At 55.4% G+C, this 25,919-nt stretch overlaps 13 protein-coding genes across 13 annotated transcripts; 8 read left to right on the top strand and 5 right to left on the bottom strand.

The window, feature by feature from the left end:
- Positions 1 to 93: 93 nt before the first annotated feature.
- Positions 94 to 1,786, top strand: BAUCODRAFT_119692 (uncharacterized protein; the record flags this gene model as incomplete). The annotated part of the gene is made up of 2 exons (XM_007674448.1): positions 94 to 1,613; positions 1,693 to 1,786. The coding sequence occupies 2 exons, from the start codon at positions 94 to 96 to the stop codon at positions 1,784 to 1,786; spliced, it is 1,614 nt and encodes a 537-aa protein (XP_007672638.1).
- A 732-nt stretch (positions 1,787 to 2,518) lies between these two features.
- BAUCODRAFT_55553 (uncharacterized protein) lies at positions 2,519 to 2,966 on the bottom strand (the record flags this gene model as incomplete). The annotated part of the gene is made up of 2 exons (XM_007674447.1): positions 2,519 to 2,706; positions 2,855 to 2,966. Coding segments are annotated over 2 exons (300 nt in total), but the record flags the coding sequence as incomplete, so codon positions are not given.
- Positions 2,967 to 3,826: 860 nt separating this feature from the next.
- BAUCODRAFT_63284 (uncharacterized protein) lies at positions 3,827 to 4,549 on the top strand (the record flags this gene model as incomplete). The annotated part of the gene is made up of 2 exons (XM_007674446.1): positions 3,827 to 4,357; positions 4,409 to 4,549. 2 exons carry the CDS (start codon positions 3,827 to 3,829, stop codon positions 4,547 to 4,549), a joined length of 672 nt encoding a protein of 223 aa, XP_007672636.1.
- A 534-nt stretch (positions 4,550 to 5,083) lies between these two features.
- BAUCODRAFT_365956 (uncharacterized protein) lies at positions 5,084 to 6,147 on the top strand. Its single transcript, XM_007674445.1, has one exon. The coding sequence runs from the start codon at positions 5,430 to 5,432 to the stop codon at positions 5,742 to 5,744; it is 315 nt and encodes a 104-aa protein (XP_007672635.1). The 5' UTR covers positions 5,084 to 5,429; the 3' UTR covers positions 5,745 to 6,147.
- Positions 6,148 to 6,550: 403 nt separating this feature from the next.
- Positions 6,551 to 8,815, top strand: BAUCODRAFT_145446 (glycoside hydrolase family 36 protein; the record flags this gene model as incomplete). Its single annotated transcript, XM_007674444.1, has 2 exons — positions 6,551 to 6,605; positions 6,660 to 8,815. The coding sequence occupies 2 exons, from the start codon at positions 6,551 to 6,553 to the stop codon at positions 8,813 to 8,815; spliced, it is 2,211 nt and encodes a 736-aa protein (XP_007672634.1).
- Positions 8,816 to 8,875: 60 nt separating this feature from the next.
- Positions 8,876 to 10,209, top strand: BAUCODRAFT_365959 (uncharacterized protein). Its single transcript, XM_007674443.1, has one exon. It carries the CDS (start codon positions 9,225 to 9,227, stop codon positions 10,173 to 10,175), a length of 951 nt encoding a protein of 316 aa, XP_007672633.1. The 5' UTR covers positions 8,876 to 9,224; the 3' UTR covers positions 10,176 to 10,209.
- Positions 10,210 to 11,648: 1,439 nt separating this feature from the next.
- BAUCODRAFT_21787 (uncharacterized protein) lies at positions 11,649 to 13,178 on the top strand (the record flags this gene model as incomplete). Its single annotated transcript, XM_007674442.1, has 3 exons — positions 11,649 to 11,858; positions 11,955 to 12,099; positions 12,163 to 13,178. The coding sequence occupies 3 exons, from the start codon at positions 11,649 to 11,651 to the stop codon at positions 13,176 to 13,178; spliced, it is 1,371 nt and encodes a 456-aa protein (XP_007672632.1).
- A 919-nt stretch (positions 13,179 to 14,097) lies between these two features.
- Positions 14,098 to 17,701, bottom strand: BAUCODRAFT_21786 (uncharacterized protein; the record flags this gene model as incomplete). Its single annotated transcript, XM_007674441.1, has 5 exons — positions 14,098 to 14,274; positions 14,467 to 16,018; positions 16,263 to 16,307; positions 16,405 to 17,490; positions 17,535 to 17,701. 5 exons carry the CDS (start codon positions 17,699 to 17,701, stop codon positions 14,098 to 14,100), a joined length of 3,027 nt encoding a protein of 1,008 aa, XP_007672631.1.
- A 791-nt stretch (positions 17,702 to 18,492) lies between these two features.
- BAUCODRAFT_30591 (uncharacterized protein) lies at positions 18,493 to 19,471 on the bottom strand. The gene is made up of 3 exons (XM_007674440.1): positions 19,392 to 19,471; positions 18,866 to 19,343; positions 18,493 to 18,815 (listed from the first exon to the last, which is right to left on the bottom strand). The coding sequence occupies exons 1-3, from the start codon at positions 19,456 to 19,458 to the stop codon at positions 18,653 to 18,655; spliced, it is 708 nt and encodes a 235-aa protein (XP_007672630.1). The 5' UTR covers positions 19,459 to 19,471; the 3' UTR covers positions 18,493 to 18,652.
- Positions 19,472 to 19,819: 348 nt separating this feature from the next.
- Positions 19,820 to 21,523, bottom strand: BAUCODRAFT_30590 (uncharacterized protein). The gene is made up of 2 exons (XM_007674439.1): positions 20,439 to 21,523; positions 19,820 to 20,386 (listed from the first exon to the last, which is right to left on the bottom strand). Exons 1-2 carry the CDS (start codon positions 21,436 to 21,438, stop codon positions 20,058 to 20,060), a joined length of 1,329 nt encoding a protein of 442 aa, XP_007672629.1. The 5' UTR covers positions 21,439 to 21,523; the 3' UTR covers positions 19,820 to 20,057.
- Positions 21,524 to 21,604: 81 nt separating this feature from the next.
- On the top strand, positions 21,605 to 23,286 carry BAUCODRAFT_365746 (uncharacterized protein). Its single transcript, XM_007674438.1, has one exon. The coding sequence runs from the start codon at positions 21,712 to 21,714 to the stop codon at positions 23,146 to 23,148; it is 1,437 nt and encodes a 478-aa protein (XP_007672628.1). The 5' UTR covers positions 21,605 to 21,711; the 3' UTR covers positions 23,149 to 23,286.
- Positions 23,287 to 23,589: 303 nt separating this feature from the next.
- BAUCODRAFT_119717 (uncharacterized protein) lies at positions 23,590 to 24,493 on the top strand (the record flags this gene model as incomplete). Its single annotated transcript, XM_007674437.1, has 2 exons — positions 23,590 to 24,119; positions 24,172 to 24,493. The coding sequence occupies 2 exons, from the start codon at positions 23,590 to 23,592 to the stop codon at positions 24,491 to 24,493; spliced, it is 852 nt and encodes a 283-aa protein (XP_007672627.1).
- Positions 24,494 to 24,900: 407 nt separating this feature from the next.
- Positions 24,901 to 25,733, bottom strand: BAUCODRAFT_63573 (uncharacterized protein; the record flags this gene model as incomplete). Its single annotated transcript, XM_007674436.1, has 2 exons — positions 24,901 to 25,551; positions 25,650 to 25,733. 2 exons carry the CDS (start codon positions 25,731 to 25,733, stop codon positions 24,901 to 24,903), a joined length of 735 nt encoding a protein of 244 aa, XP_007672626.1.
- Between the last annotated feature and the right edge of the window lie 186 nt (positions 25,734 to 25,919).

Raw genomic sequence — 25,919 nt, 5'->3', positions numbered from 1 at the left:
AAGAGCGACACACGCATCTCGTGCTCACCTTCGAGGCGATATCGCGACACTCGAAACACCTTCATCGCCCCCTCTCGATCGACTACGGACATCATGGGCGACCCACAGTACTTGGCCTTCCCTCAGATGGCGCTGGCGCAATGCGTCTTCACCCTCGCCTCCCCCACCACCGACCGCGCCGCCAAACAGTCTTCCCTCACCACACTCCAAGGTGCCATTCGTGAGCACAAGATGGCCCCGCTGTACGCCTACCTCGCACATCCCACCACCGGCAAGCTCAATAGCACCGGCGAGTCCGGCTCGGCCGCCCTCTCCCCCACCACCTCCCGCTCCCACCCTCACCACCACCACCACCCCCACGCACATACCGGCGCACCTTCACCTTCACCCTCACACCTACTGCGACGCACAAGCTCCATCAACGCCCCGAGCATCGTCGGCGTCCTCGGCGGCAAGACAGACACTTCCGTGTCACTCCCATGGGACGAGGCCCTCTACGAAGAACTAAAAGCAGACAACGAGGCAGAACTAGCAACCATCAATAAAGAAGAAGAAGAAGCGGCAGAAAAAGCAGGCGACACCGAGATCCACTCCGCCCAATCCAAACGCGCCGAACTGTACGCGCGAATAGGCGACAAGGACAAAGCGCTGGAACACTTCGAGACGCTGCTCGACAAGACCGGCATCCTCGCCACCAAAATCGACATCTGCCTCGCCATCATCCGCGTGGCCCTCTTCTTCGACGACAAGCTGCTCGTCAGGAAGAGCGTGGATCGTGCCCGGCAGCTCGTGGAAAGCGGCGGCGATTGGGATAGACGGAACAGGCTAAAAGCGTACGAAGGCTTACACCTCCTCACCATCCGCGCCCACAACCTCGCCGCCCCGCTGCTACTCGACAGCTTGTCCACCTTCACCTCCACCGAGCTGTGTCCCTACAGCAGCCTCGTCGTCTACGCCGCTCTCGCCGGAGCCGTCAGTCTCCCCCGCCGCGAGTTCAAATCCAAAGTCGTCGACGCCCCCGAAATCCGCGCAGTCTTCGGCGCTCACACCCCGGAAGACCGCCTCTCCGCACTAGGCGGCTCCGCCTCCGCCGGTCCGGGAGCGCTAGACGAAGAAATGGCCGACTCCGACGCGGCGACAAATGGCACTGCACCCGCACCCGCCACCACCACACCGAAACCCACTGCCGTCAACCTCACCACGCTCGCCTCCGGCTCCGCCTCCGCCACATCACAAGCCGCCGCCGAACCCCAAATCGACTTCACCCCGCTCGCCACCCTCCTCCACTCCCTCTACAGCGGGCATTACGCCTCCTTCTTCCGCTCCCTCGCTGCCGTAGAGACTTCCTTCTTATCCACCGACCGGTATCTGTACGAACACAAAGGTTGGTTCGTAAGGGAGATGCGGGTACGGGCTTACGCGCAACTCTTGCAGAGCTATAAGGTTGTGGGGTTGGAGAGCATGGCGAAGCAGTTTGGGGTCGGGGTGGAGTGGTTGGACCGGGATTTGGCGCCGTTCATTGCGGGGCGGAGGTTGGAGGGGGTGGTGATTGATCGCGTGGCTGGGGTGGTGGAGATGAAGGGGGGCGCGGGGGGTGGGGGAAGGGGGAGGCAGTAAGTTTTTTGCATTTCTTATCTGCGCATCACGTCGAGTGAGGGGTTTGTTGTTGAATGCTGACCTTTGGGAATGTAGGTATAATGATGTCGTCCGGCAGGGCGATCAGCTCATCACCAAGTTGCAGAAGTACGGGCAGGTTGTGAGGTTGAGGGGGAGTGAGAAGAGCTGATCCAGCCCCATACCCCGGAAGATCGCAATGTTGAGCACGGTACCGAACTACTTCTGTACGAGCGCACGCCTAACTGCGGCACACGAGTACGTGGGCGCACGGCTATACTAAGATGTAACAATATGCATAGCGTGGCGCCATCTTACCTGTATCATCAAAGCCGGCCGCTTGAAGCCTTGGCAAGCTTTTTTTCCTGATGCCTCTGAGAGGGTTTGAGAGCTTGAGCTTTCTGACTGACTGGCAAGAGAGAATACATAAAAACGAGCCATTTCCCGTCTCATCGTTCTTACAAACTTGTTGGGAACATGGGGAAACACGTTCACCAACCCCATGCAATTTCGGTTACGGCGACTTGTGTATCACATGCATGACGTAGCCTCCTTTTTTCCACCGCTGGCGGTAAGCCTGACCGGCTTTTCGAGCTTCTCTCTGCAGGCGTACAACATAGTATGACGTCTGGTCTATCAAGCTCTAAGCTAAGCTAGAAGCTGAAAGGGCGGGTGGTATCGCTACCAAGGATGTTGATACGGCGGCTGCAGGTTCTTCGCCCCGTCGAAATAGTCGTATTCCGCGTGCTCGAGGTCGATGTCTCTGAATAGACTCGTCTGGACAAAAAAAGGTAAATCAATGTCAGCATTACATTTCTCGTCGAACACATCCACTTATCCGCACATCCCCGCCACCGGCATGGGTCGAGATCAGTTGAACGCACCAAGGAAGCAATGTACTCACGTTAATGGCAATCTTGCCCTTCATCTGCTCGATGGGGATATTCTGCAAATCAATGCAGACGCTGCTCCCGCACTCGCCGCAGAAGCGATGGTCGATGGTTTTGCTCCCGAAGCGGTAGATTTTCATCTTGTCCCACGAGGAGTCGACGAAGTGCACGTCCCCCACGGGGACGTGGAGGAGGAAGTAGCCTTTCACATCATCAGATCAGTTTATGTCGTGTCACATGCATCTGAGGTGGTGGGTTTGAGTGGTGGAAGTGGTGATCGCCTTTTGAGGGACGGGGAATTGGAAGGAAGGTGGTGGGTGGGTGAGCGATGAGCAAAGGGCTTAGTTTACCATTCTTGGTGCAAATGCTGCAACTGCAGCGGAGGATGTGGCGGGATCCCTCTGGGGCGAGGGCGTCGGGGACGTCGACGGTGAATTTGATGGCGCCGCAATGGCAGTTGCCTAGCAATGATGACGGTGTTGGGTTAGTGCGGTCCATTCGGGTGTAACAGATTACCTTTGCAGTTCATTCTTACCTTGGTAGGTCCTCGGTGCCATCTTAATTGGCTACTGTGTGAAGGTCGTTGCTTGGAATTGGTATATCGTGCAATCTTCAAGAAATGGTTGATCGACCAGCGCTGTGTAAACGAGCCTGCCGAATACCAGACTCTGGAGTTTCTATGACGGGACCTGCTTTCTATGCTTTATAGCTTCAGAAGCTTCCAGTCGTTTCCAGTGTCAAGAAGGGCTGGATGGTGGTTACGGTGAGCGGGCCTTGAGATGCTCCGGCCGGCGTTGACTACTTTGGTCTATGCGGTCACCCGGCGGGATAATGGATCAACTCGCTGTCTGGACGATAAAGGGCAGGCAAATGGGACCGCAGAGCTCGTCAAGCCTCGTTCGTAGCTCAAGGAGAAGACTTATTCGTTCATTGATACTTCCGTCGCAGTGAATGCACCGTCGCTCTGGATCCGGTTCGATGGAAGGCTTGCCCGGAGAGTGGGGCCGCTTGGCGGACCGAGTGGGTGTTGTTCGACTTCATCTTGCGACAGTATCTTTTAAACATCGTCGACTTATTGTAGTCAATAGCTTGAAAGCGGGTTGAAAGCCGTTCAGATATCCGCAGGAGGCAGGCACGCAACATGAAGTGAGTTTCGTAAGCAAAGGTAGAGGTCTCATCCATCAAGGTAAGGTTAGGTAAGGCGTGCTTTCTGGCCTATCAGCAGCGCGGCGGCACGACGACATGTTCATTAATCAAGTCGCTCCGTACGCGATGCATCGCACGATGACCCGTCATACTCTTCTCCTCGTCTTGGCTTCAAAATGAGCGGCGTCAATGGCCACGCAGACTCCGCCTCCTACCGCGCCTCGGGCTTCAACAACCGCATCGGCTGGGGCAGTCGCCCCGCCTTACTACTCATCGACGTCTGCAAAGCCTACTGGACACCCGGATCTCCGCTCGACACTTCCTCCAACCCAGCCTCGGCCGCTTCCCTGGACGTGATGCGGCGCCTCCTCACGGCAGCCCGAAAATCTCAGATCCCCATCTTTTGGACTCAAGTCGCCTACCGGAAAGGCATGAAGGACGCCGGTCTCTTCTACGCGAAGGCCAAAGCGCTGAGTGTATGGGAGGACGGCAATGACCGCGGCCTCGACGCGCTGGTGGAGGGTCTGGAGCCGACTGAGGGAGAGGAAGTTGTGATCAAACGGCACCCGTCTGCTTTCTTCGGGACGGAACTGCTTTGTACCCTGAATCTGCTCAATGTCGATACGCTGGTTATCTGCGGTGTCAGTACGTCCGGATGCGTAAGGGCTTCCACGCTGGATGCCATGTGTTACAACTACCGGCCGATGGTGAGACTACAACGAGCCCTACGGGCATTGTAAAGACTGACGGTGTGCTAGGTGGTGGGTAGTGCTTGCGGTGATCGCAGTCCTGCGATCCACGATGCGAACTTGTTCGACATGGATGCGAAGATGGCGGATGTGGTTAGCGAGGAGGAAGCGATTGAGCATCTGAGCAGGCCGTGGGTTGCTAGCTCGTAGGAAGCAGAGTACGTCTTCCGACTCGTGCCGATGCTAATGAGGCATCTCCGCAGACAATGACCATGCTGACTGCGGGCTGAGACCTGGAGAGTCGACACTGACAAAGAGAATGGGTTGAGTCCAGCAGTGTCTCGGATGCTGCAACACGTGTGCTGGCTGTTAACAGAGCGATGATGAAACATACCCATTGTCCTTCCAATCGTGTAAGTCCCGCTCTTGCCGGGTCTGTGAACGGGACGTAGTCCGAAACATATGCAAGCAATTCAACTTGAGCTTTATTCCACTTCCTGGCGTCACACTACTGCCCTCATAAAGTTCACTGCAAGCGAAGAAACATCCTTGTGCAGACAAGGCGCCAGCACGCTGCGTTTGACACAGCATCCACCTCGCCTTAACCAGCGAAGCTCTTTCTCTCTGGTTCATGGCTTCAACATCTGCTGAGCGCGGACTATCGCGAGACATCAGGTCACCTTCTCCGGCCGCTCATTGGAAACGCTGTACTTCACGGTCGCACTGAAAGTCGACGTGACTGTACGCAAAGTGCGAGAAGAATGGCTGCAATTGCGTGGATCGAAGCAGCCCGGCCACACATAACCCGTTGGCTGTTCGTGGAGATGAGGTGGCGAAGCAGGTGGGAGAAACTGAGTTTAAATTGAGTTTGCAGGTGGAAGAACTGCGTGAAACGGAGAAGTTCTTAATCGACGAATGTTTCCGTGCAGTTTTAGACCGACACAGCCGCACTGCTTCAAGCCGCAAGTCACCGCCACCGGCCACAGCTCGAGGAGAAGGGCGTGCTTTCACCACGAAGTCGACTTCGCGACGCTCCTCCAAGGGTTCCAGGACTCCAGCAGTTCTTCCAAGTCTCGGAGAATCACAGTGGATGGAGGCCGATAGAGGCGACGGTTACTTTGACTGTGAGCCAGTGGACCCAGATGTCGTTGCAGCTTCAAGGCTCCGTAACGAGCTTAAGTACCTTCAGCAAGATCTGGATCACCAACTGAAGCTGATTGCCGACCTCGACCAGCATCAGCGAAATGGTGTTCACAAGCACCTAGTCACGTTCACGGACTCGAGTCCGGCGTGCTCTCAGTCCGGTATAGACGCCGACTTGGCCTCCCGCCGTGAGGCTCTTCGACAGGTTGAGCGTGAAATAGCAGCAGTGCAGCACCCACAAACCCGAGACGAATCTCGGTAGGCGGCTAGAACAGCTTTCGAAGTCCGCGAGAAGTACGACCGGCTTCGTGCCGAATACGGGACCGCGGAAGAGGTCGTGATGTCCAGTCCTACTTCGCGTGAATGGGACTTCAGACGCCTTTATCCGTGGCGTGCTCAACTTGAGCCACAGACACCACCACCCGGAGTCTCGCCGATGACGCAGGAAGGACAGGACATGGCTTCGACAGGCTTTCTGTCATCCAGGGCCAGTATGAGTCCGGAGACAGATCCGGAACCGGCGATATTAGATGATGGCTTGGTCAAGAGACGTCGAAGAAGGGGCTATCAAACTCGCTGAGGTGCAGGGGTGTTGGATGGTTGGTTAGACATAGCCGAGCATGTATAGAATGCAATATGGAACATTGCTGGCTCGGTGTCATCTTGTATGTGGTGTACCCATGGTCTTGCAAGGCTTGCCTGTAGATCCTCCACTGCGTGTGTTTGTGCGAGTTAGCTACGAATACTCAGACGCACCCGGCAGGTCTCCACATTCCCGACAACCATCTCCCCAAGCGCCATCTCCTCCACCTTCCCCCTCGTCTCCAACACTACAGACGGACCGACTTCCTAAATTCTCAGCCTATCGGCATCCCCAAACACCGTGCGTTGGTGCATTGTCCTCGTGCGGCGCGCATGCACACTGTAGATCACCCCAGCCTGCCTTTCCGACTCCGCACGCCAAGAGCAAGAGGTGGAGGCGATCTCGATGGCAGAGATGATTTATTAATGAGCCGCATGGCCTTCACTTACCAGGTGGTGCAGGAAGGGAAGGGATAGGTTGTGATCATGAGGATTCTGCTTCTCGTCGCCGCAACAGCAGGCTTGGCGTTTGCCGCTGGACGTAAGTCACGACTTCCCGTCTTCACACGTGAAAGCACGCTGACAGTCGGGATAGCAATAAGTGCGAGCGGTTCGAACTTTACCTTGACTGGCAATGGCATGTCCTACTTGTTCCACGTGGACCCGTCGTCCCTCGACTTGTTCTCAGATCACTTTGGAGGTCCGGTTGACGATTTCATCAACCCTGCAACAATCTTCCAAGGCGGCTGGTCGGATGGCTTGACAAACGACCGACGGGAGTTCCCAGATATAGGTCGAAGCGACTACAGGCTTCCAGCGATCCACATATCCCACGCAGACGGCAATACGGTGTCCGCTTTCGCCTACCAGAGCTACGAAATCTTGCCAGGAAAGCCTAGCCTTCCTGGTCTACCAGCGACGTATGGTAATGCCTCGGATGTGTCGACGCTAATTATAAGGCTTTATGACAACTACTCGGATGTCTCCGCTGCTCTGTCATATTCCGTATTTCCCTCATACAACGCTATCGCGCGGAGTTTCCAGATCACTAATAATGGCTCCGCAAACATCACGATTGAACGTGCGGCAAGCTTCAGTATTGACCTACCGAATCTCGACCTCAACATGCTAGAGCTGCAAGGCGACTGGGCTCACGAAATGAACAGAGTCATTCGCCCGGTGCAGTACGGAGAGACCAGCTTCCGCTCTACCGAAGGCTACTCTTCCCATGTGCATAACCCATTCTTCGCGCTCATGTCACCTTCAACGACAGAGTCTTCTGGTGAAGCTTGGGGGTTCAATCTCGTCTATACGGGCAGCTTTGCGGCAACAACGGAACGGTTCTCGCATGGCTTCGTCCGAGTATTACTCGGTCTCAACCCATTGCACGCCAGTATTCCCGTCGGACCAGGTCAGACTTTCACGTCGCCGGAGGCAGTCGCAGTATATTCGTCTGAGGGTCTTGGAGGCATGTCTCGATCTTTTCATGATCTGTACCGGAACCATCTCTCGCGCTCGAACTACACGCTGCAGACTCGTCCAGTCTTACTTAATTCGTGGGAAGGCCTCGGCTTCAACATCAATCAATCCTCGCTGGACCAGTTAGCGCAAGAGACGGCCGATCTCGGGATCCGACTGTTCGTCAATGATGATGGATGGTTCGGCCAGACGCCTTATGCTCGCATCAACGATACCGCTGGACTTGGCGACTGGACACCGAACCCTGATCACTTCCCAAATGGACTAGGTCCCTATGTGGGCGACGTTGACTCCCTCACGGTTGAAAACTCGTCCCAGAAGCTCGAGTTCGGCATCTGGGTGGAGCCAGAGATGGTGAATCCCAACTCGACTCTGTACAACGAGCACCCTGACTGGGCTTTGCACGCGGGCTCCCACCCACGGACACTTACAAGGAACCAACTCGTGCTCAATCTCGGCCTGCCTGAAGTACAGGACTACTTGATAACCGCGATCTCCAACGTAATCAACTCTGCCGATATTCGCTACATCAAATGGGACAACAACAGAGGCATGCACGAGCTTCCTAACCCTGCCGCCGACTACAACTATATGCTTGGCATGTATCGTGTCATGGACAACTTGACCGGTAGTTATCCTGACATACTGTGGGAGGGTTGTGCATCCGGCGGTGGACGCTTCGACCCGGGCATCCTCCACTATTATCCGCAGAGTTGGACGTCAGATGATACCGACGCGGCAGAACGGCTGACGATACAGATGGGGACTTCGCTCGCATACCCGCCGTCAGCTATGGCGTGCCACGTCTCCGCGGTGCCCAACGGTATTACGCAGCGCAACACCTCCATCGAATATCGCGCCCACGTTGCACTCATGTGCGGCTCGTTCGGCTTCGAGCTGAACCCGGTGGAGCTGACGGCGGAGGAGAGGGCCGCCATACCCGGCATCTTGGCAGATTGGGAGCGGATCAACCCTATTGTCATCACTGGGTCTTTCTACAGGCTCGCGCTGCCGGACAACAGCAACTGGCCAGCCGCGCAATTCGTCAGCGCCAACCAGACTGTGGCGATAGTCTTCGCTTTCCAGCAGCGGGCGACTGTGAAGCCTGCACCTCCGCCCCTCAAGATTGCAGGGTTAAATGCTACAGCGAGGTACACGAGTAATCTGTACAATGGGTCGCTGAGTGGTTCCACGCTGATGAACGCGGGGATCAACCTGGCTTGGGAGACGGCTGATTACCAGAGCATGCTGATATGGTTGTACAGGCAGTGAGCCAGCGCTCAAAACTCACAGGACGGGACCTCTTCGTCCATAAATATAATTCACAAATCAGCACATGTTTGCTCAGCTCGAGACGTAAGGGCCTAGAACAGATGTGAATGTAGACAATGCCCACCTCCACACCCGTTCCGACTCGAATCTCGCGGCCCTCCGCTACCTGAATACTGTACCGCCGGATCTAGCCGAGTCTGTGAATGATTGTAATGGCCTCGCGTGCTTTCGCATGTCGTTGATTGCGACGGCCTCGGCAACCTTCTCGATGAGCCGCAACAACTGCTGCAGACTGCTGCCCATCCGCCTCCCTCCAGACTGGAACATTTCCAGATCGCAACGCTGTGCAATAGAATGAGTGTATCTGAAAGAAGCCTAGTGACAAAGTACGCACGTCACCAAACCATCAATGGCCGGACTATTATCGCTGGAAGACCCGAAGATGACTGGCCATCTTGCAAGCCAGACTCTGCACGACGAGTGGCCAGTTGACTCCGAAGGCGAGACGACCCCTTGTCAATCCCATAAATTCACGCCGTCCGTGAGATCCATGAATCCTGCACCGCCAGCCTCAGAATTACCGATACCTCATTCACCAGGAGATCCTGATGCTGGCCGCCAGCGCCGCAACTCGGTGCTCGAAAAGTCAGCACCGGCATGGATCCAGCAAACGACTACTAGGCAAGACTCCTGTGAACTGACAGACCTCGCAAGCGCAGCCGCAGGACTTCCGAGCACAGGGGCTCAGGTTGCTAAGGAGCGCGGGAGAACGACCAGGTTGAAGCGGCGCATGATCTGCCACCAAACCCTCTTAAAGCGCCAAGAAAGCGTGCTTTCCCCGAATTCTTATTGGACTCTCATCAGACGGACGCTCTGCAATGTACTAAGCACGGCAACGTCAGCATATCCAAAAGCGACGACCTACCAGGCTAGTCTCTTCCCCTGCCTGGAGTGCGCGAAAGCTGCCAAGATCAACAACATTTCTTGGGACGACTCTGGCATTCTCGACCAGCCTAGCGACGAGTTCGTTGTGTATACTGATGGCTCCAAACTGAACCCAGCCACGAGCGCAGTGACACCGATCGTAGGAACCGTGCCGCCGGAAGTGCTTCCATTCAAAACGCAGGGTCCTGCTGGCGCTGGAGCAGCATTTCGTTGCCAGGGTGCATGGGAAAGGTCGGCTATGGCGCTCGATCCAATGGACAATAACGTTGCCAAGCTCCATGCGATCTCGTTGGCGCTCCAGGAGTTCGCAGACAAGTGTTTCCAGAACGACTACAGGCTACTCGCCATCGCCACGGACTCCAAAGTTCTCTGTGCGATTGCCTTTGTCATTATGGCGAATCGTAGAGGTCAATGACCGTTCGATCTGTAAACTCGGGGTTCGGGTAGGGCTACGTTGCTTCTCCACGCGGCCATTCTGTACTCTATGAGATGAAGCGACACGTGCTTGGATTCGCTGTGGTGTGGGACTGGCCACACGTAGTGGTCGCGCCTCTCGTTTCAAGAGGCGGTTGAGGTTCTGCCAAAGGTCTGGCCACTGTTGCCAACGCAGATATCGCAAAGAGGGCATGATGATACGCAGAAAGAGTGGTGCAACGCATCACGATCGAGCTTGGCCAGTTGGCGATGTATGCCACAAGGTCTTCGTGGTCCATCTGCTTCGTCGCATGCAAGGAAGAAGTAAAGGCAATGAACGCAGAAGTCTTACTCACGAGAAAGGCATGGTGAGGATGAAAGCCATCAGTAATGGTCAGTGAGACTGGTATTGCAAGACGCGCGGTGGCTGCAGCGCGCAGAGACACAACACAGATACGGACACCGAAGGCTTGCGACCCGCAATTTACATGTTCACTTTTGTTATCAGAATCTGCATAGTGGTAATTGATGGGTATTGCAATGTAATGGCAAGTACGAGAGAGAGAGGTCGGGAAAAGGCGACGTGGAATTGTCCCGAAGATTGGCCGCCCTTACCTCAAGCGCATCGATCAACATCATGAAACATCTTGTCGAGAACGTGGTGGCGATGGATGGCTACCGATTTTCCAGATCATAGTCTTTGTCCGGGCACTACGACTCTCGCGGGCAGATCTGCTTTGAGTGGCAGTGGTCGCACCCGTACCTGTCCACAGGACGGGATGAATCTCCGGATTGTTGACCTCCCAGGCCGCGTACCAAGCTGAAGCCTCTTGACCTCCAACCATCGACAGAAGTGAGCAGCAAGACAGTTTCACAGTCTCTCGGCTGATCACTGGGTGAAGCGAAGTCAACAGAATCCAGAGCATCAGGATGGGCCATGGTGACATTGGCAGGCAGACACCATAGGCAACCGCCTTGGTGCAGTGTCCGGATGCGTATTGCTTAGGATTTAACTGTGCAGGCTGGACTAGGCTGAAACTTGTTAGTCCGAGCCTAATGTCGTATTGCTGTTTTTCAGTAGATGGAAGAGAAAGTAGATATATGCATCGCCGCAGCATAGAGCACACAGAACTGGAAGTGGTGGTGAGGGCATGTTCGACCCGACCGCAGCATATCGTACCTTCCTCATACCGCTTATTCGGGCGGGATGGACCGTGGTCAAGCCGCTACTCCGGCAGCACAGCGTTTTCGCCTTCACTTTTCACACAGCGGACTATATACCAGTGCTAAAACGTGATCAGCATACAAAACTCAGGGGCGAGTTTGACGTCTCGAAAAGGGGGCTTGGCAGTTACATTCGCATGGATCTAATCCGGGCAGCAAAAGCAGCATACCAAGTGGTCTTGCTACACTGCTAACGTCGCCACCCATGCAAGGAGGCTTTCAACGGGACGCGAGCATACAAACTCGCAGCATGACGCTCAGAACGATTAGGGCTGCGCATCGCACAGGTGTTGTTGACCTTACAAGAGATGGTCTGAGCGATGAAGGCATCGAGGCGTCTCCGCAAAGTGAGACCAAGCGCCAAAGACCTGCGCGGTCGCGCCGCCCTGAGCTTTTGGTGAAGGATCTGAGCCTAGCCGATGACGTTGAGCATATAGACATCGCTAACATAATTGGTCACGTGGGCTACAGGACTTTGTGATCCCGGCAAGTCGAACGCGGCTCAGAGGTGCAAGCGCGCCTAGTTGCACTAAGGCATTCAACTCGAGCGATACAGCCACTCCCAGCCGCACTGAAGCAGCCGATTGAGATCCATGACGGAGGTATTGTACCTTACCGGCCTAGCATCCGTGGTCCGCAAGACCTATACCGCATAACGTGTGTTCAGGGCAAGCACGGTCAGCTTGACATCGAAGTGGAGCGTAAGGTCCTCGCCAACCACCATGGCGTGTATTAACCGGACACGAGCGACTGGTCACCAATAGTCGTGGACACAGATGGATCCCGCCAGTCCAGGCACGCCGGCTGTGGCGTAGCCCTTACAGACGGAGACGATTGGCGTGGCGAAGCCGTCCCTCTGGGCGTGAAGACGCCAAGTGAAGCTGAGGAGCATGGACTGATGCACGGTTTGTACATGATGCGCAGGTATCTCGACACTGATGTGGAGCACATTGTGTTCCGCACTGACTCCTCGGGTACTTTAAGCTCTCTTGCTCGCTGCATGGAAGGTGAAGCGAGGAGCGAATGGACAAACACTGAAACGGTCCGCTTTCGCAACGAGCTTTTCAGCATGTATGCTTACTTGAAAAGGAAGGACTTCCAGTGGGTCAAAGCTCATCACTTTTGCGATGGAAATGCGGTGCCGGATTACTTTGCTGGTCATGCCTCGAATCAGTCTCAAGGGGGTGCGCCATCGCTCGTGCCTATCGTTTGCCCGAACGATAGCATAACTCTCGTCCACCTTAGGCAAGCAGAGATGCTGGCGCAAGGTAAGAGGCTACGTCTCACAGGTGACGAAGCGGAGAATCCTTTCGACGTTGATGGCGCCACACTCGCTAGCGCCGGGCTTCGAACTGTGCGGCTGCGGCTCACAGAGGGCGAAATGGACAAACCGTTCGACGTCGACGGACCTATAACCCCTGGCGCAGGGCTTCGGACGGTGCCCAACAGGCTTACACTCAAGCGGAAGAGAGGACAGGACACGGAAGACATTGCCAGTCCCCTTCCCGCTGAAACACTAGAGGATGCTCGGTCAAGGTACTTTCAGCATCTTGTCGCTCCTCAAGGCCGTAAGGTGGGGGCCCGGCCAAGATTGATCGAAGACACAGCACTACGGCCTACCGGCACTAGGGCGAAAGGCAAAGCCCTGGAGATGGGGTCCTCGCGGCGTCGTTTTCAGATAATCAACCGCGCATGCACTCCAATTTCTGGAACAGCCTCCGCGGTTTCGCTTTGCTGTGGAGCGGTTCGTCCGCAACAATGCCGACGAGATCGAGTGTGAGTGACGAGCGCTACAACCTTCCCACTCTCCCCGACCAATAAGATGTGACGGCTTGCTTGTTCGTCCATTGTCGGCAAAGCCTTTGGAGCGCTGGTAATCCCGCACCTTACCTCGCAGCACTTCACCTCGCAGCGCTCTGCCTCCCAACCCAGCCAGTTGAAAGCTGCGCTTTTGTGCGCTTTCTTGACGACTCAGCACTCATGCAGGTACACTGCCTGCAGGGTCCCGTGGTGCGTCACATTGCAGTGAGATTCCCACTCAATCATCCTCGGGATGCAGCGTCTCGGTATCAAGAAACCGTCTCGACAGAAATAGGTAGGGCCGAACATCATCTCACTTTTGTGTGAGCCTATACTGTCACCAATTTGAATCATTCACATCTTCAAGCCCGCTTTCTCCACCCCCGCCTCTACTAAGCTGCCGTTCACCCGAGACATAAAGTGACCTTCCTACTAATGGACATTTTTCAAGCCGCGGGTATCTCAGAGGCGGGAGCTCAGTGGCGAGGACCTTCTCGCTTAGGCACTGCGACATCTCGGCACAGAGGTAGCTTTCGGCTCGCATGGCGGACACCGCGATGCTTTTCTGCTCGGCGCAGCAGAGCCCGGGATCCTACTCATCGATACGCGCCATGAGACGACTGCAGTATAGGCAGTCGAAGCCTATACGATTGTTTGTGGCAAAGTTGATGTCGGCTTCGTGACGGCGAACAGCGGGTATGCCAGCCCAGCGGTGCATAGAGCAACGACCTGACCTGATCTTCCTCGGCCAGCTTTGCCAACGATCTACCGGGTATGTGACAGCTTTCGCGGATCGCTCACCAGGGGCGAGCGATCCGAATGTTATTGTCGTACCATATTACGATAATACGACACGAGCCTTCTATGAGGAACGTTGTGAAAGAGCGGGCGAATGGCCTCTAAGCATTGAGGCATACGCTATGACAGTCGGGTGCAGTGCCTTCAGGATTGTACGCGCCCCTTTCCCACCGTAACCACTTGGAGGCAGGGCTCTCGTGCTTCGCACTATTCTTCGCGGAGTCGGCAACTTGTCTAAAACCATTGCCAGAAGCGATCGGGGTTGCATATTGTGCTATCTAACCGAGCATCGTCAACAGTTCGTGAACTCGTCATACATCAAGCGTTCCCTGCCGCATTCCGCGAACGCCTCGCTAATGTAAAACTTGCCAAGGTCTTTGTGAAGCCGGCTGTCAAACGGGAGTGCAGAAAACAGCCTACCACATCGCACTCTTTTTCTTCTGAAGCTTATTCGCGTCCTCGTCACTCACGCTCCTTAACCCAAAAAAGCTCTTCTTGTGCTTCGCACCCGCAGGATTGACGTTCAACGAGCTCGCATGCGGATTCGCACCACTCATTACCAACGCATTAGAGCTGGCCGAGGGTTGCATATACAATCCATTGCTGCCTAGACTTTGGCGAGGACGGTGTTGAGGTACCGGGGGCGGCATAAGGCCCGTTTGTGCCTGCTGCGGTCTCGAGCTGTTGGCTTGAGGCGGGTACTGCTGCGAAGGTAAGGGTTGGACACCGTACATCTTCCTCAGCCGCTCGGTCTCCTTGTCGACTTCGGCTTGTTTTCGATATCGCTGCTTCTCTTCTTCCTCGAGCTGTTTCTGTAGGCGTCTCGCTTCGGCTTCATCGGCCTTTTCGCGCTCTCTGCGCCGACGCTCCTCGCGGCGCGCTTCTGCTTCGGCTTGTGCGCGCAAGCGGGCGGTCTCGGCTTCGAGGGCCCAGTTTGCGCGCGGGTCTGGCATCGGAGGGGGCCGTGCGCTACTGGGTTGCGGTGGCGTGGTTTGCAGTTTTGGTAGCTGGGTTCGCCTCGCATCATTCACAGCATTATGTGGAGGTGCAGGCTGCGAAGCCAGCAGGTTCGGTGCATTGTAGCCGATATGCGTCTGTTGCGGGTTGGACAGCTTCCGTCCACCTCCGCTCAATTTGCGCTCTGACGGCAGGTCTGCGATGTTGAACGTCTCCTTCATGTGATCCTTGCCGCCGAAATAGAGATCCGTAATGACGACAGCACTTAGCAGCAAAGTGATCTCCAGACCTTTGGGATCCTCCATATCTACTCGACCCAAGTTCGGCTCGTAGACGGTCAACTCCCGCAAACTCCGCCACAGCGCAATGGCGATATCTGGATCTCGCCGACTCCTCTTCTTCTCGTGCACATCCGTGCTCTTGCCCGTCATGAAACATGTCAAGTCCTTGCTCAGCTTGCTCTCCTTCCGCCACGCAAAGTGCACCTTGGGTGTGACAGCCAAGCTTGCTGGATCGGATTGACCGCGGTCCAGATTTGATGCAGAAGGCGTGCGGAAGGTGTTGATGGGCATGCTGAACTCATACGAGTCGCTGCCGCCCCAACGGCCTTCCTTCAGCTCTACTCGTACCTGCTGGTCAGGATTGTAAAGTTGGATGGTGAATTCATGGGGTAAGACCGGCTCCGGGGGCGGTGGGACGCCACCGTTTCGCTTGATATCCTCTTGCGACAATGTGGGCTGCGTCCAACCCGGCCGCGCAAGTACTTCGCCATACAGGATGTCTTGGTTATATGCGTCGAATATTGCCACCCCGTAACAGTTCTTGTGTGCGGGTAGTGGCGAGGCTGGGTCGGTCTGCTTCAAGGTGTATGCTGGCTCTTTCTCAGAACCACGGTGAGAAAGGAAAAGATTGCGGTGATGAGCAACGCCATCGTTTGCAGGCTTCAAGAAGAACGTTGGCAGGGCGTCGTCAAGCATGGCGAGGACGGCTGCGCAGTGACAGATAGTATGGAAGGGAAGGCGAGAGGCAATAGAAAGAGAAAATTGAGTTACCACCTGCGCATTCCTATACAGTGGTATGAGTGATGCCTGGCTTCGTTGCGTGTCGCAAGGCTCGAGCGAGGCTGTGTGCTTGCGAGTACCGTGACACAAGCACTTTTCGATTGCATCAGGCCGTTGCTTTGATTCACTTCGTCAAAACGTCCACGCATGCGTCGTGACGCGGCCCGCAAAGTGGAGACAGCTGCTTCCATAATTGGAAACAGCAATAGCAGCGTGGAAGATCCAAATACAAACGTTCAACTTCTTACAGCATGCGGGCTGGACATTTCACGGGAGTGACACATCTCACGAGACTGGAAGAACGACATTATGAGATGTTAGCACGGCAGTCGGGAAGGATGGACATGCAGTCTTGTAGGCAAGCTCAACACTCTACCCTGTACGTCTCACTCTGGCTCGCCCTCCACAACATACTCGTCCGCCATATCACCTTCTTGTTGATCCGCCTCTGCCTTGATCTTCGCATAAGCCGCTGTGACACCACGCAGAACCTCTTCAACGCTTGGCCTCGCCGCCGGTGAAGGATGCACCATGCGTTGCAACCAACTCTTGAGCGACGGAGAGTAAACGAAGGGTAGTGCATCCACCAACGCCGTCGATCCTCTCAGGCCGCCATCCGGAAGAACTTCACTCTCAGCTCCACAAAGTGCGGCCAACCTGTCGAATCTCTCACTGGCGTTCACACTCCGCCAATCTTCGTCTCTTCTCGACATCATCATGACATTGATGTTTTCAGTCATGACCAAGTCCCAAAGTGAACGACCTCCCAGCATCATTGCCACAGCCACAGCGCCTACAGACCAGACATCTGCGGATGAACCACGAATGCTGGGTTGAGGGTGGAAGCTGCTGAGTTCGGGCGCTTCGTAACCCGTACTTTCGCCATCAGTGTTTGAGTTAAGTAGTTCCAACAAAGTGACCGAATGGCGTGCGCCCTTGAACACAACGCAATGTGTGAAATTGCCAAGTTTGCAGTCGCCGTATGTTGGCACTCGAAAGCCGCTCGTCTTACCTGGATGGCAGTAAAAGATGTTCACAGGGGTTATGCAGTTGTGCGCAATAGGCTTCCAACCGGGCAGAGGCGTTGAGTCTTGTCCCGACTCCAGAGTATACCTACCAGTGCGTAGGTGGAAGACTGCTTGTAGTAGCGAGACCAGAGTGTGCCAGATAAGCGACTCCGGCAATCCCTCCCCTTGGTGGGCAAGAAGTAGCCCGTTAAGCGTTCCGGCATTGCAGTACTCCCAAGCCGTCTCCTTGCGCGTATACAACGTTCCGAAGCCGTCGTGCTCCACCATACGGATGAGGTTGGGATGGTTAAGGACTGTTTGCGTATCATTGGCCGCCTGCTCGTCGAGGGCGAAGTCTTCGTCGACAATCTCGCGACATGCAGTGTGCTCGAGCTTCGGAATATTAGAGGGTTCGGATCTCCACCATACATCGTCGTCGTCACCACTAGTCGAACGGTGCGCGTTGAGGCTGCAGACCCAGATCCTCGGAGTATATAGGGATGGACAAGGTACCTTGACAGCGTCCAAGCCTTCCCCGTTGGCGTGGCTTCAGCGACGAAGCTGCGGGTAAGAGTGGGCGCCGGACCGTATTCGGCGAAGCCCGGGATGAAGGTGTTGAAGAACGTCTCCTTTGTGGAGTCGATCGCCTGGGCCTGGCTCGCGGAGAGTAGCCCGTCCATGTCGTATATCGAGAGCCAGCAGGCAGCGGTGTCTCTGGGCTTGCCGCTTCTGAACTTGCACTTCCTGAGCCAACGCGGTTCGATCTCGAAGAGGGGGGGGCAGACGGTACTCTGAATCGGCCCCGATATGACGGCGAGTCCGGAGGGTTGGGATCTCCTGAAAGACTCCGGCTGGCCCTAGAAGAAGAGGGCGTGGCAGACGGTACTCTGTACCACATCGTTGCTGTGCCATTCTCTCTTGGTGACGTGACGGGCCAGGACTGTGTACGATTATTGGGATACGGCGGCGAGTCCGGTGGTTCATGAGTTACTGCGCCAGCGCGGCGTGATTTCGGAGCCTCTTTCGCCCATGATTGTGTTTGACTGAGTTGACTTGATGGTGAGGTCTGACGTTCTGGGGTTCCTGACACGCTTCTCGGTCGTTGACTTTCTTTAGGCGACACTATAGCCCACGGTGGCGGGCGGCTGAGTTGACTCGAGGGGAAATTCTGATAGTTGGGACTTTCTGATGCACCTTGGCTGGACGTGGGAGACGGGGTGATAGACGGTACCGCAAACCGCGCCATTGTAGTGTTGTGTCTGCTAGAGAATAGGGCGCAATTGAAGCTGCGTCCATGAGGTGTGAAGAACAAAAAAAACAGCATCTCACCATTCTCCAACCCTCTTCCGGACGACGGACAATGAACAAACTTGCGTCTTTGATCACTTACACTGTGCGGTTAGCTTGCATCATCGGATAGGTCGCCATTGGAAACGGTATTTGGTAAGCTGCAAAGCAATCCGAATGCGACTGCGTGAGCGGCATTCACCGTAAGAAGATTGAACCAGATCCATATTCCGCAGGATAAGATTGACTTCGTCATTACTAGGAGAGCGTTGAGCTACGCTAAGACCACCAGATACTGATAAGCCAAATTGACCTCCACAAACAGTTCTCGCTTGTTGACAGGTTCACAACGTCTTGTTCCATGCAGCGAACAGGCCGATCAAGCTGCTCAAGGTGCCTGCTAAGCCAACAATGCCGTCGTCGAAGTTAGCGTATCCCAGAGCGCTACTCGGAACGGTACAATCGCAAAGGTCGGACACGAGTTGTAATTGCACCGCGCTGCGTTCCCTATGGTAGATTAGCCTTCATTCGTTCGCCAAAGTTTCGACACAACTCACTTCTGCAGCTTCTTCGCCTCCACCGCTTTCTCCGCGTCCTGGCTATCAGCCTGCTTTCGCGCCGCCATCTGGAGGTTGTACAGCGTGTAGATGCCCGCTGCGACATTGCATAGCAAGCCCGCCAGCCACGCGCGATAAGCTTCTTTCTGCAATCTCGCGGCCGCCTCGAACTTCTTGATGCCGGACTGGTCGAAGTAGGCGAGGTTGTCCATGAATAAATATCCCGCATACCCTAGCTGTCTGCCCACTGCCAGGAATCGGAGAATCGGGTCCATCGATTTGGCATCGGCGGCGACTGAAGCTGCCTTGATATGCTCTACGAACTTGCCGAGGCGCATGGCCTTGCGCACGCTTCCGAAGTTCTTCTTAACCGCTTCAAAGATCGCGACGGTTGCTGCGGGGTGGTTGGTGCGGTAGGTGTACCATGCGAGGAAGCGGGCAAAGTACTGAAGCGTTCGGAGAGCCTTATCCCTGCCGACTATGTCACATCAGCAGCTGTTCTACGGCCATCGAATAGGGCCCTTACTCGTCGTCGCAACGAAGCGGTTGTAGTGGCTCACGGCCGGGTGGTAGACGAGGGCATCCATGACCATGGCGGCGGAGACGTATGATGTGTCGGGTAGATGTATCTGCTATCAATCTACGCGTCGAGTAATAGGCGCTAGCCGCTGGAATGAACGACTGGATGTTGCTGCTGTCTAGATGATGGAGTGGAGGTGAAGACGATGGCCATCAGCAGTGGTAGCGGCCCTATGTCGGCAATTCACATGTCTCTTGATGTGCCTCTTGCCTCGGCTTACTCTGCGATTGTCCCGCCTCGGGCTCTCCCGGCAGAGCTGCCGGTTGCTTGAGCGTCATCACGTGCTTGCGGAGATGCTACTTTCACAATGTGGTCTCTGGCACCTTGGAGTAGGACAACTATGAGGTATGCATCTTACATTAGCAAACCTTCCAGATTGGCCTACGATCATCGCGTGCTCGGCGGTACGTTAACGCGGGAAGCGCAAGAATAAGTACGCTGCGTGTTATTGATGAGCATGGTAATATTGTCTCAAATCTTCTTCTGCATGATGCTGTTCTCGACTTATTCCAGACGCTTACATCCAACTGAATTCACGGGCTCCAAAATCGAGTGGGTAATAAGCCGGCCTTCACGATACTCCTGCGAACGCCGCTGACACATCTCTCACGCTCACTCCCAATCATCCTCTTCATCGTCCTTCTTCAGGTCTCTCTTTTCTTCCCTCGGACTGTTCGCCGCGCGACTCGTAGCGCCAGAGACAATGTCATAGCTCGCATCCGAGCCAGCGACAGATTTCTCGTCTTCGTGGCTTCGGCGGCTTTCAGCGGGCTTCAGGAAGTCACTGCTGGCTGAAGCGGGAGCGTTCAGTGTCGTAGTCGACTCATTGTGCGGTGCAATGCTGGTCTTCGGAGCGGCGGCACCGGGTGTAGCAGCTTGCTCTGGCTCCTCGTCATCATCGTCCCAGCCTACCTCTTCATCTGCTGTGCCGGAAGCTGCTCCTATATACAGGTTAGTCTGCAATGAACAAAAGATCTCGTAGAATGAACATACCCCTCAGCACCTCTTTTCGCCGTCTCTCCTCTTCCTCGATAGCCTTCCGCAAGAAGTAGTACCGCATCCAGAACATCTTGTACTCGACCTTCTCCGGCACCAGCTTCTCCATCGCCCGTCTCAGCTCGTCATACTTGTCAAGATCGTGCGCAATGTCATCGGTCTTCTTTTCCGGATCGAAATCGCCTCGCCACGCTTCCCACTGCGGCCCTTGCGGGTCATCAGTGAAGGATGCGGCTGTTGTGTGGATAGCATGCAGTTGTGCATCAAGCCTCGTCGAATGAAAGACCTTCCTGCCCGTCCCCGGTTCGGAAGTCTCGAACAGCACTTCGTTCCCGGCACCATCGACGCCTTTCGGCTTGCTGGCGTCATCATCGCTTGGTGCGGTAATGGTCACTGCTTCCCGGAGGAAATCACGGATGTTCCTGCCAAACTTCAACAGAGCCTCATCCGCGGCATCTTCAGCTTTCTGCAAGTCTTTGAGTCGTGCTGCTGCTGTAGTTCGCAAGCTTGCAACCAGCGTACCGGCCTCCTTGACAATGTCTGCGGGCAGACTCTCAGGCTTCTCTACATTTTCTCCGCTGGTAGCGCTTGATGCCTCAGCATTACCATGCTCTGCGAACGTGGTGCTGGCTTTGGGTGCTCCAGGTACAGCCTCCTCCCCAGGCACAATAGCCTCTTCTCCAGGTTTCGCATCCAGGCTCAATCCTCTGGTTCGCTGCGCAACCTGATCTCTCAAGGCGCTCCACCCATGGGTTGCCTGTTCCTGCGCATCATGCGCTTCCTTCTGCAATTCAGACACGAAGCTCTCACCTTGCTTGCGTGCTTGGTTGAACCAGCCGCCGAGTCGTGTGCCCCATGGCGAGCTGCTAACGGCCCTGAAAGCTTGTTGAAGGTCGTTATTGAGGTTCTGCGATGTCTCCGCAGAGGCCTCGCGCTGTGCTGCAACTTCTGCGGGAGTCAACGCTTCGTCTTGCACGTGATCGTACGCGACGTCCATGGTTATACTATTGCAGTCATGACATAACGGCGCTCACTATCTGAAGATCAGCTTAGCCTTGATATCATCCATGCACGAGGTAAGCTCAAGCACGGACTCTATGGCGTACGTACATGTAGGCGGGCTGCGGCTTGCCGTACGGGACCAGCCACTAGGGCGGAGATCAATCAGATTAGATCTACAGCGGACACCTTCCGCACCGCATATCTTCACATGCAAATTTGGCTTGGAATCTGGACAAAAGCCTGGTACCTCAGATGTTGATATTGAAACATGGCGCCTCGGACAGGCAGTAAGCAAGATGGAGAGCAGGTCTTAGTAGACTTCGATCCAGAAGCGGACGACAGCTTCGGCGACGGCAGTGTTAGCGGAAGTCAGGATGAAGACGGAGTGGAGGTGGAAGACAACGCACGCGAGCACTATGTCGATGTCGACAAGAGTAGGCTACGCAAACCCAAGAATGCGCCACTTGGTTCGCAATATCGCGGCTCACGCATCAGTAGAGATGCAGTGACAGACGATGAGGATGGAGACGATCCGTTTACCAAAGGCTTCGATGATGAGGACAGCGCGGATGAAGAAGAGATTATTGTCGGCGATGACAGTTCTGAAGCGGAACTTGTCAATGGCAATAGTGAACTCGAGGACGAGACGTCTGGAACGGACCTGAGTGAAGATGCCGCGAATGAGGGTAGAGCCAACGAGCAAGCTTTGCGAGCGGAAAGGGTGCGCGAGGCGATGCAGCAGACCGCTCGTGATGCGCCCAAGATCGCAGCTACTCTGTCGCAAGCCAATCAAGCAGATGTAGAAAGAGGTCGGGCGGTCAAGAAGCAGCGTGCCGCTTTTGATGCCCTTCTCGGCAGCCGTATGAAGCTGCAGAAGGCGCTTGTGGGCGTCAATACCCTTGCCGGTCTTCCCCGCGACGAGCTGCAACGTCCGACAAACGATGCTGCAGCTGCAATGCAGGCAGCAGAGGCCGCAGCTTTCAAGTTATGGTCGTCTCTGGATAGCTTCCGAGAAGAGCTCCTCACAGCACGAACTGGTGAGAAGCGAAAGCGTGCAGTCTCAACAAGTCGGGTGCCGGTTTCGAAGCTGTGGTCGCACATGCAGACGCAAGAAGCAGAATGTGTCGAGCGTCGCAATGCTATTTTGCAGAAGTGGTCAAAGAAAACCCAACATCAGATAGCGGCACCCCGGCGTGGTCTGCTCAGTGGCAACGCACCGCAAACAACTGTCCTAGACTCGATACGGCAAGATCTCTCAGATATGCCGCGCCTAACCTCGCGGGCACGTAAAGCTCGCTCGTGCGCGCCACTTCAGATCGCGAACAAAATCACCGAAGACCCAGCTATCTACGACGATGCCGACTTTTACGGCTTGATGCTGAAAGAACTTCTCGAGCAGAAAAGTGCAGACTCCATTACCGCTTCTAACATTGATCTCAGTTTTCAGATGCGCCGAGAGGCGAAGGCGAAGCGCAATGTGGATGTCAAAGCCAGTAAAGGGAGGAAGCTGCGGTATACGGTTCACGAGAAACTGCAGAACTTCATGGCTCCGGAGGATCGGCGGACTTGGGGTCAGCGGCAAGCAGATGAGCTGTTTGGGAGTCTGTTTGGGCAGAGGGTGACTCTGGCTGACGACGAGCGTGAAGAAGACATGGAGGAAGATGTCGATCTCGCCGAGGCAGGCTTGATGCTGTTCAAGAGCTGAGTCGTGAATGCTTCCGTCGCAAGGTCCGTGCATCGAAATTGAAACGAAGTGAATGACTGCGCCACTTGTGATGCAAACGCGTCGCACGACTGAAAAGCGTGCATGCCGCCGAATCAAACTTCGGTGGACAGCAAATTTGTGTTGCGCGAACAGCACAAGAAAACAAGTATCGGGTCCATCCTCTCGGCTATCAGGTCCATCGACCATGGAGTCGACGGCTGAGTGGACGCGTGTTGTCGAAGAGGCGGACGAGGAAACTGCTAAGCTCATTTTCAGATGCAATTGCTGGATCTCCGAGAACTTGCGGCCGAGAATGGCCAGGATGGCTTCTTCGTCTCCGACGTAGAGCTCGCATTACAAAGCTTCGAGGCAGGGCTACGTCGATGCCGTCAAGACCGTGGACTGGCTGTGGAGGACTTCGAACCACTCGCACTTGCGCACATGGCAAATGGAGAGGAGGCCGTGGCTAAGGTCGTCAAGCAATCCAGATGCGTCACCTGCATCGAGTTTTTCGGCCCGGATCACTGCTACCAGGTATCATGCGAGCACTTCTACTGCAACGGCTGCCTCGACGATCTCTTCAGGAGCTGTCTGGTGGACGTCAGTCTCTACCCTCCACGCTGCTGTCGTGAGACCATCTCATTCGACGAAATCAAGACCCTTCTATCTCTGAACATCAGAGCGGATTTCCTGGTCAAGAAAGAGGAGCTTGACGACGACAAGAAGCTTTACTGCAAGGAACCGCGCTGCTCTGCATACATCCCTCATGGCAACCGCACTCCCATCTCTGGAACCTGCCCAGCATGCACGACCACTCGTTGCATCTCCTGCGAAGAGGCTCCACACGAGGGGACTTGCGAGGAGAAGAAGGAGTCACAAGAGGTCCACGAGCTTGCCGAGAAGGAAGGCTGGCGCAGCTGCCCAGCATGCAGCGCCCTGATCGAGCTGACCATTGGCTGTAACCACATGACGTACGTCTACCAGAACACTCAATCATCCCCTTTTGCTAACAGTTATTCCAAGGTGCCGCTGCAGCGCTCAATTCTGCTACATTTGTCGCCTGCGCTGGAAGACGTGTACCTGTCCGCAATGGGACGAGAATCGCTTGATGGCCAGAGCTCACGATGTGGCTCATCATGAGGACCCGTTTGCAGGCGCCGATGCTGTCGCGGCCGCTGCTCGAAACCCGAGAGAGCGCCCCGAGTGTGACCATGATAGCTGGGCTAGGATCAATGAAAGTGGACTGCAGAGTGAGGAGTGCCGCGACCATCTGCCTAGGTACATCTACCGCTGCAGGCAATGCGCTATCCAAGCGTGCTCCCGCTGTCGGTTGAACCGCCTCTAGGAAGCCGTAAGTGCTCAAGGGTTAGCGTGAGGAGGATGGCGTGCTGCCTCTTGGGCGTCAGCGAATGGATACACGCCAGTGAGAGCAGCTTGACTCGGTATTCTTAAAAGATCAGGCATTCGCAGCAGCCTGAGCAGCGGCGCAGGCCCCCCTACGTGCCCTATGCAGCGTCCGTTCGCATCACGATTTGGGAGCCGCCGCCGATGAGGTGACGAGAAGGCATGGAGCTCGCATAGTATGCTAGTGTTCGTGTCGAAATGAACATGAGAAAGAACCATCAACTCAGCGGCAAGATCACAGCTTACACCGCTCACCACATGGCAACTTCGGAGTCTGTACACTCTAATTCCTGACGTATGTTACAGGGGGCTGCTATGACATGAGCAAAAGACCGCATTAATACGCGTTCATTGCCCCTTCTTCAGCCAATCCTCCACCGCCTGTCGTACACCTTGCACCCTTTCCTCCGCCATTGCCAAGCCCATCTGGCTGTGCGCTCTGCCGGTCTCAATGAAGTGCCTTATGCTTTGGCTAGCCCGAAGATGGTTGTCTCTGACGACAGGATACTTCTCCTCATAGCTCCAGATCAAATTTCCAACGTTCTGCGTCGTGCGCGGAATGACATAGGTCGCTGTCCCTACTCCCGTAATGAGCGGTGTCACAGCGCGGATGAGGATGTTCCGATTCCGCGCGATGATGCTGCCGGCCATTGCCGCTACGAGCACGTAGATCGAACCCGGGAGCAGCTTCTCGTTGCTCTCCTTGGGCGGTGCTAGCGAGGCGACGGTGGAGGTGAAGCTGTGCTCGGCGGACATGAAGCGGTCCATTCCGCCGTTTACTGCGTCCTCGGCGCGTACGGCGTAGCTGTGAAGGAGCAGGCGACCGCGCCTTATCTCGGCCGCGAGACGGTCGGTGGGCGAGGGTCTCCGCGGCGTGAGGGGTGAAGGCTCATCTTGCGGCTTGTCTGTTATGCCTGAAGCGGGCGGTGGTGTGGTCGCGGAGATGTCGGCGGGAGTGGGCTCGTCGGCGGGGATATCGTAGATGGGTTTGCGCAGGCGCTACGTAATGTGAGCGATTGGGGCTATGTGCAGGGTGAGCGTGGCTTGGGACGTACTATTTGCTGGATAGGGTCTGCTACAGGACCGTCAGCGTGGACTGTCTTGGTAGGGTAGAGCACAAGAGCTGCACTAAGGGCAGCCAAAGGAGCGGCATGCGGCCGCAGCAGCTGGTGAAAGGCCATACACGCGATGCAGTGAGCTCAATCAATGGCTGCTCAATGTTTCAATGTTTCCGTCTGAAGCTTCCATTCGCTCCAATGCTTCCGTTCCGACCAGCAAGATCCCGGAGGTGCGGGCCGGAGCCCTACAACGCCGCTTATGCAGACGATATCTTCCACGAGAGAACATTCACGTCGTGTAGTAGGACC

This window comes from Baudoinia panamericana, assembly GCF_000338955.1.
Source record: "Baudoinia panamericana UAMH 10762 unplaced genomic scaffold BAUCOscaffold_2, whole genome shotgun sequence".
Classification (NCBI taxonomy): Eukaryota; Fungi; Ascomycota; class Dothideomycetes; order Mycosphaerellales; family Teratosphaeriaceae; genus Baudoinia; species Baudoinia panamericana.
The sequence above is the reverse complement of the archived record's forward strand: the minus strand, read 5'-3'. Positions and strand labels throughout refer to the sequence as shown.

Coding starts and splice junctions, on each gene's coding strand:
- BAUCODRAFT_365956 (XM_007674445.1), top strand. CDS start 5,430: ATGGAGGCCGATAGAGGCGACGGTTACTTTGACTGTGAGCCAGTGGAC.
- BAUCODRAFT_365959 (XM_007674443.1), top strand. CDS start 9,225: ATGGCCGGACTATTATCGCTGGAAGACCCGAAGATGACTGGCCATCTT.
- BAUCODRAFT_30591 (XM_007674440.1), bottom strand. CDS start 19,458: ATGGTCATGGATGCCCTCGTCTACCACCCGGCCGTGAGCCACTACAAC. Junction 19,344..19,391: donor CCGCTTCGTTGCGACGACGA/GTAAGGGCCCTA, acceptor GATGTGACATAG/TCGGCAGGGATAAGGCTCTC. Junction 18,816..18,865: donor GAGGCGAAGAAGCTGCAGAA/GTGAGTTGTGTC, acceptor AATCTACCATAG/GGAACGCAGCGCGGTGCAAT.
- BAUCODRAFT_30590 (XM_007674439.1), bottom strand. CDS start 21,438: ATGGACGTCGCGTACGATCACGTGCAAGACGAAGCGTTGACTCCCGCA. Junction 20,387..20,438: donor GCGAAAAGAGGTGCTGAGGG/GTATGTTCATTC, acceptor ACCTGTATATAG/GAGCAGCTTCCGGCACAGCA.
- BAUCODRAFT_365746 (XM_007674438.1), top strand. CDS start 21,712: ATGGCGCCTCGGACAGGCAGTAAGCAAGATGGAGAGCAGGTCTTAGTA.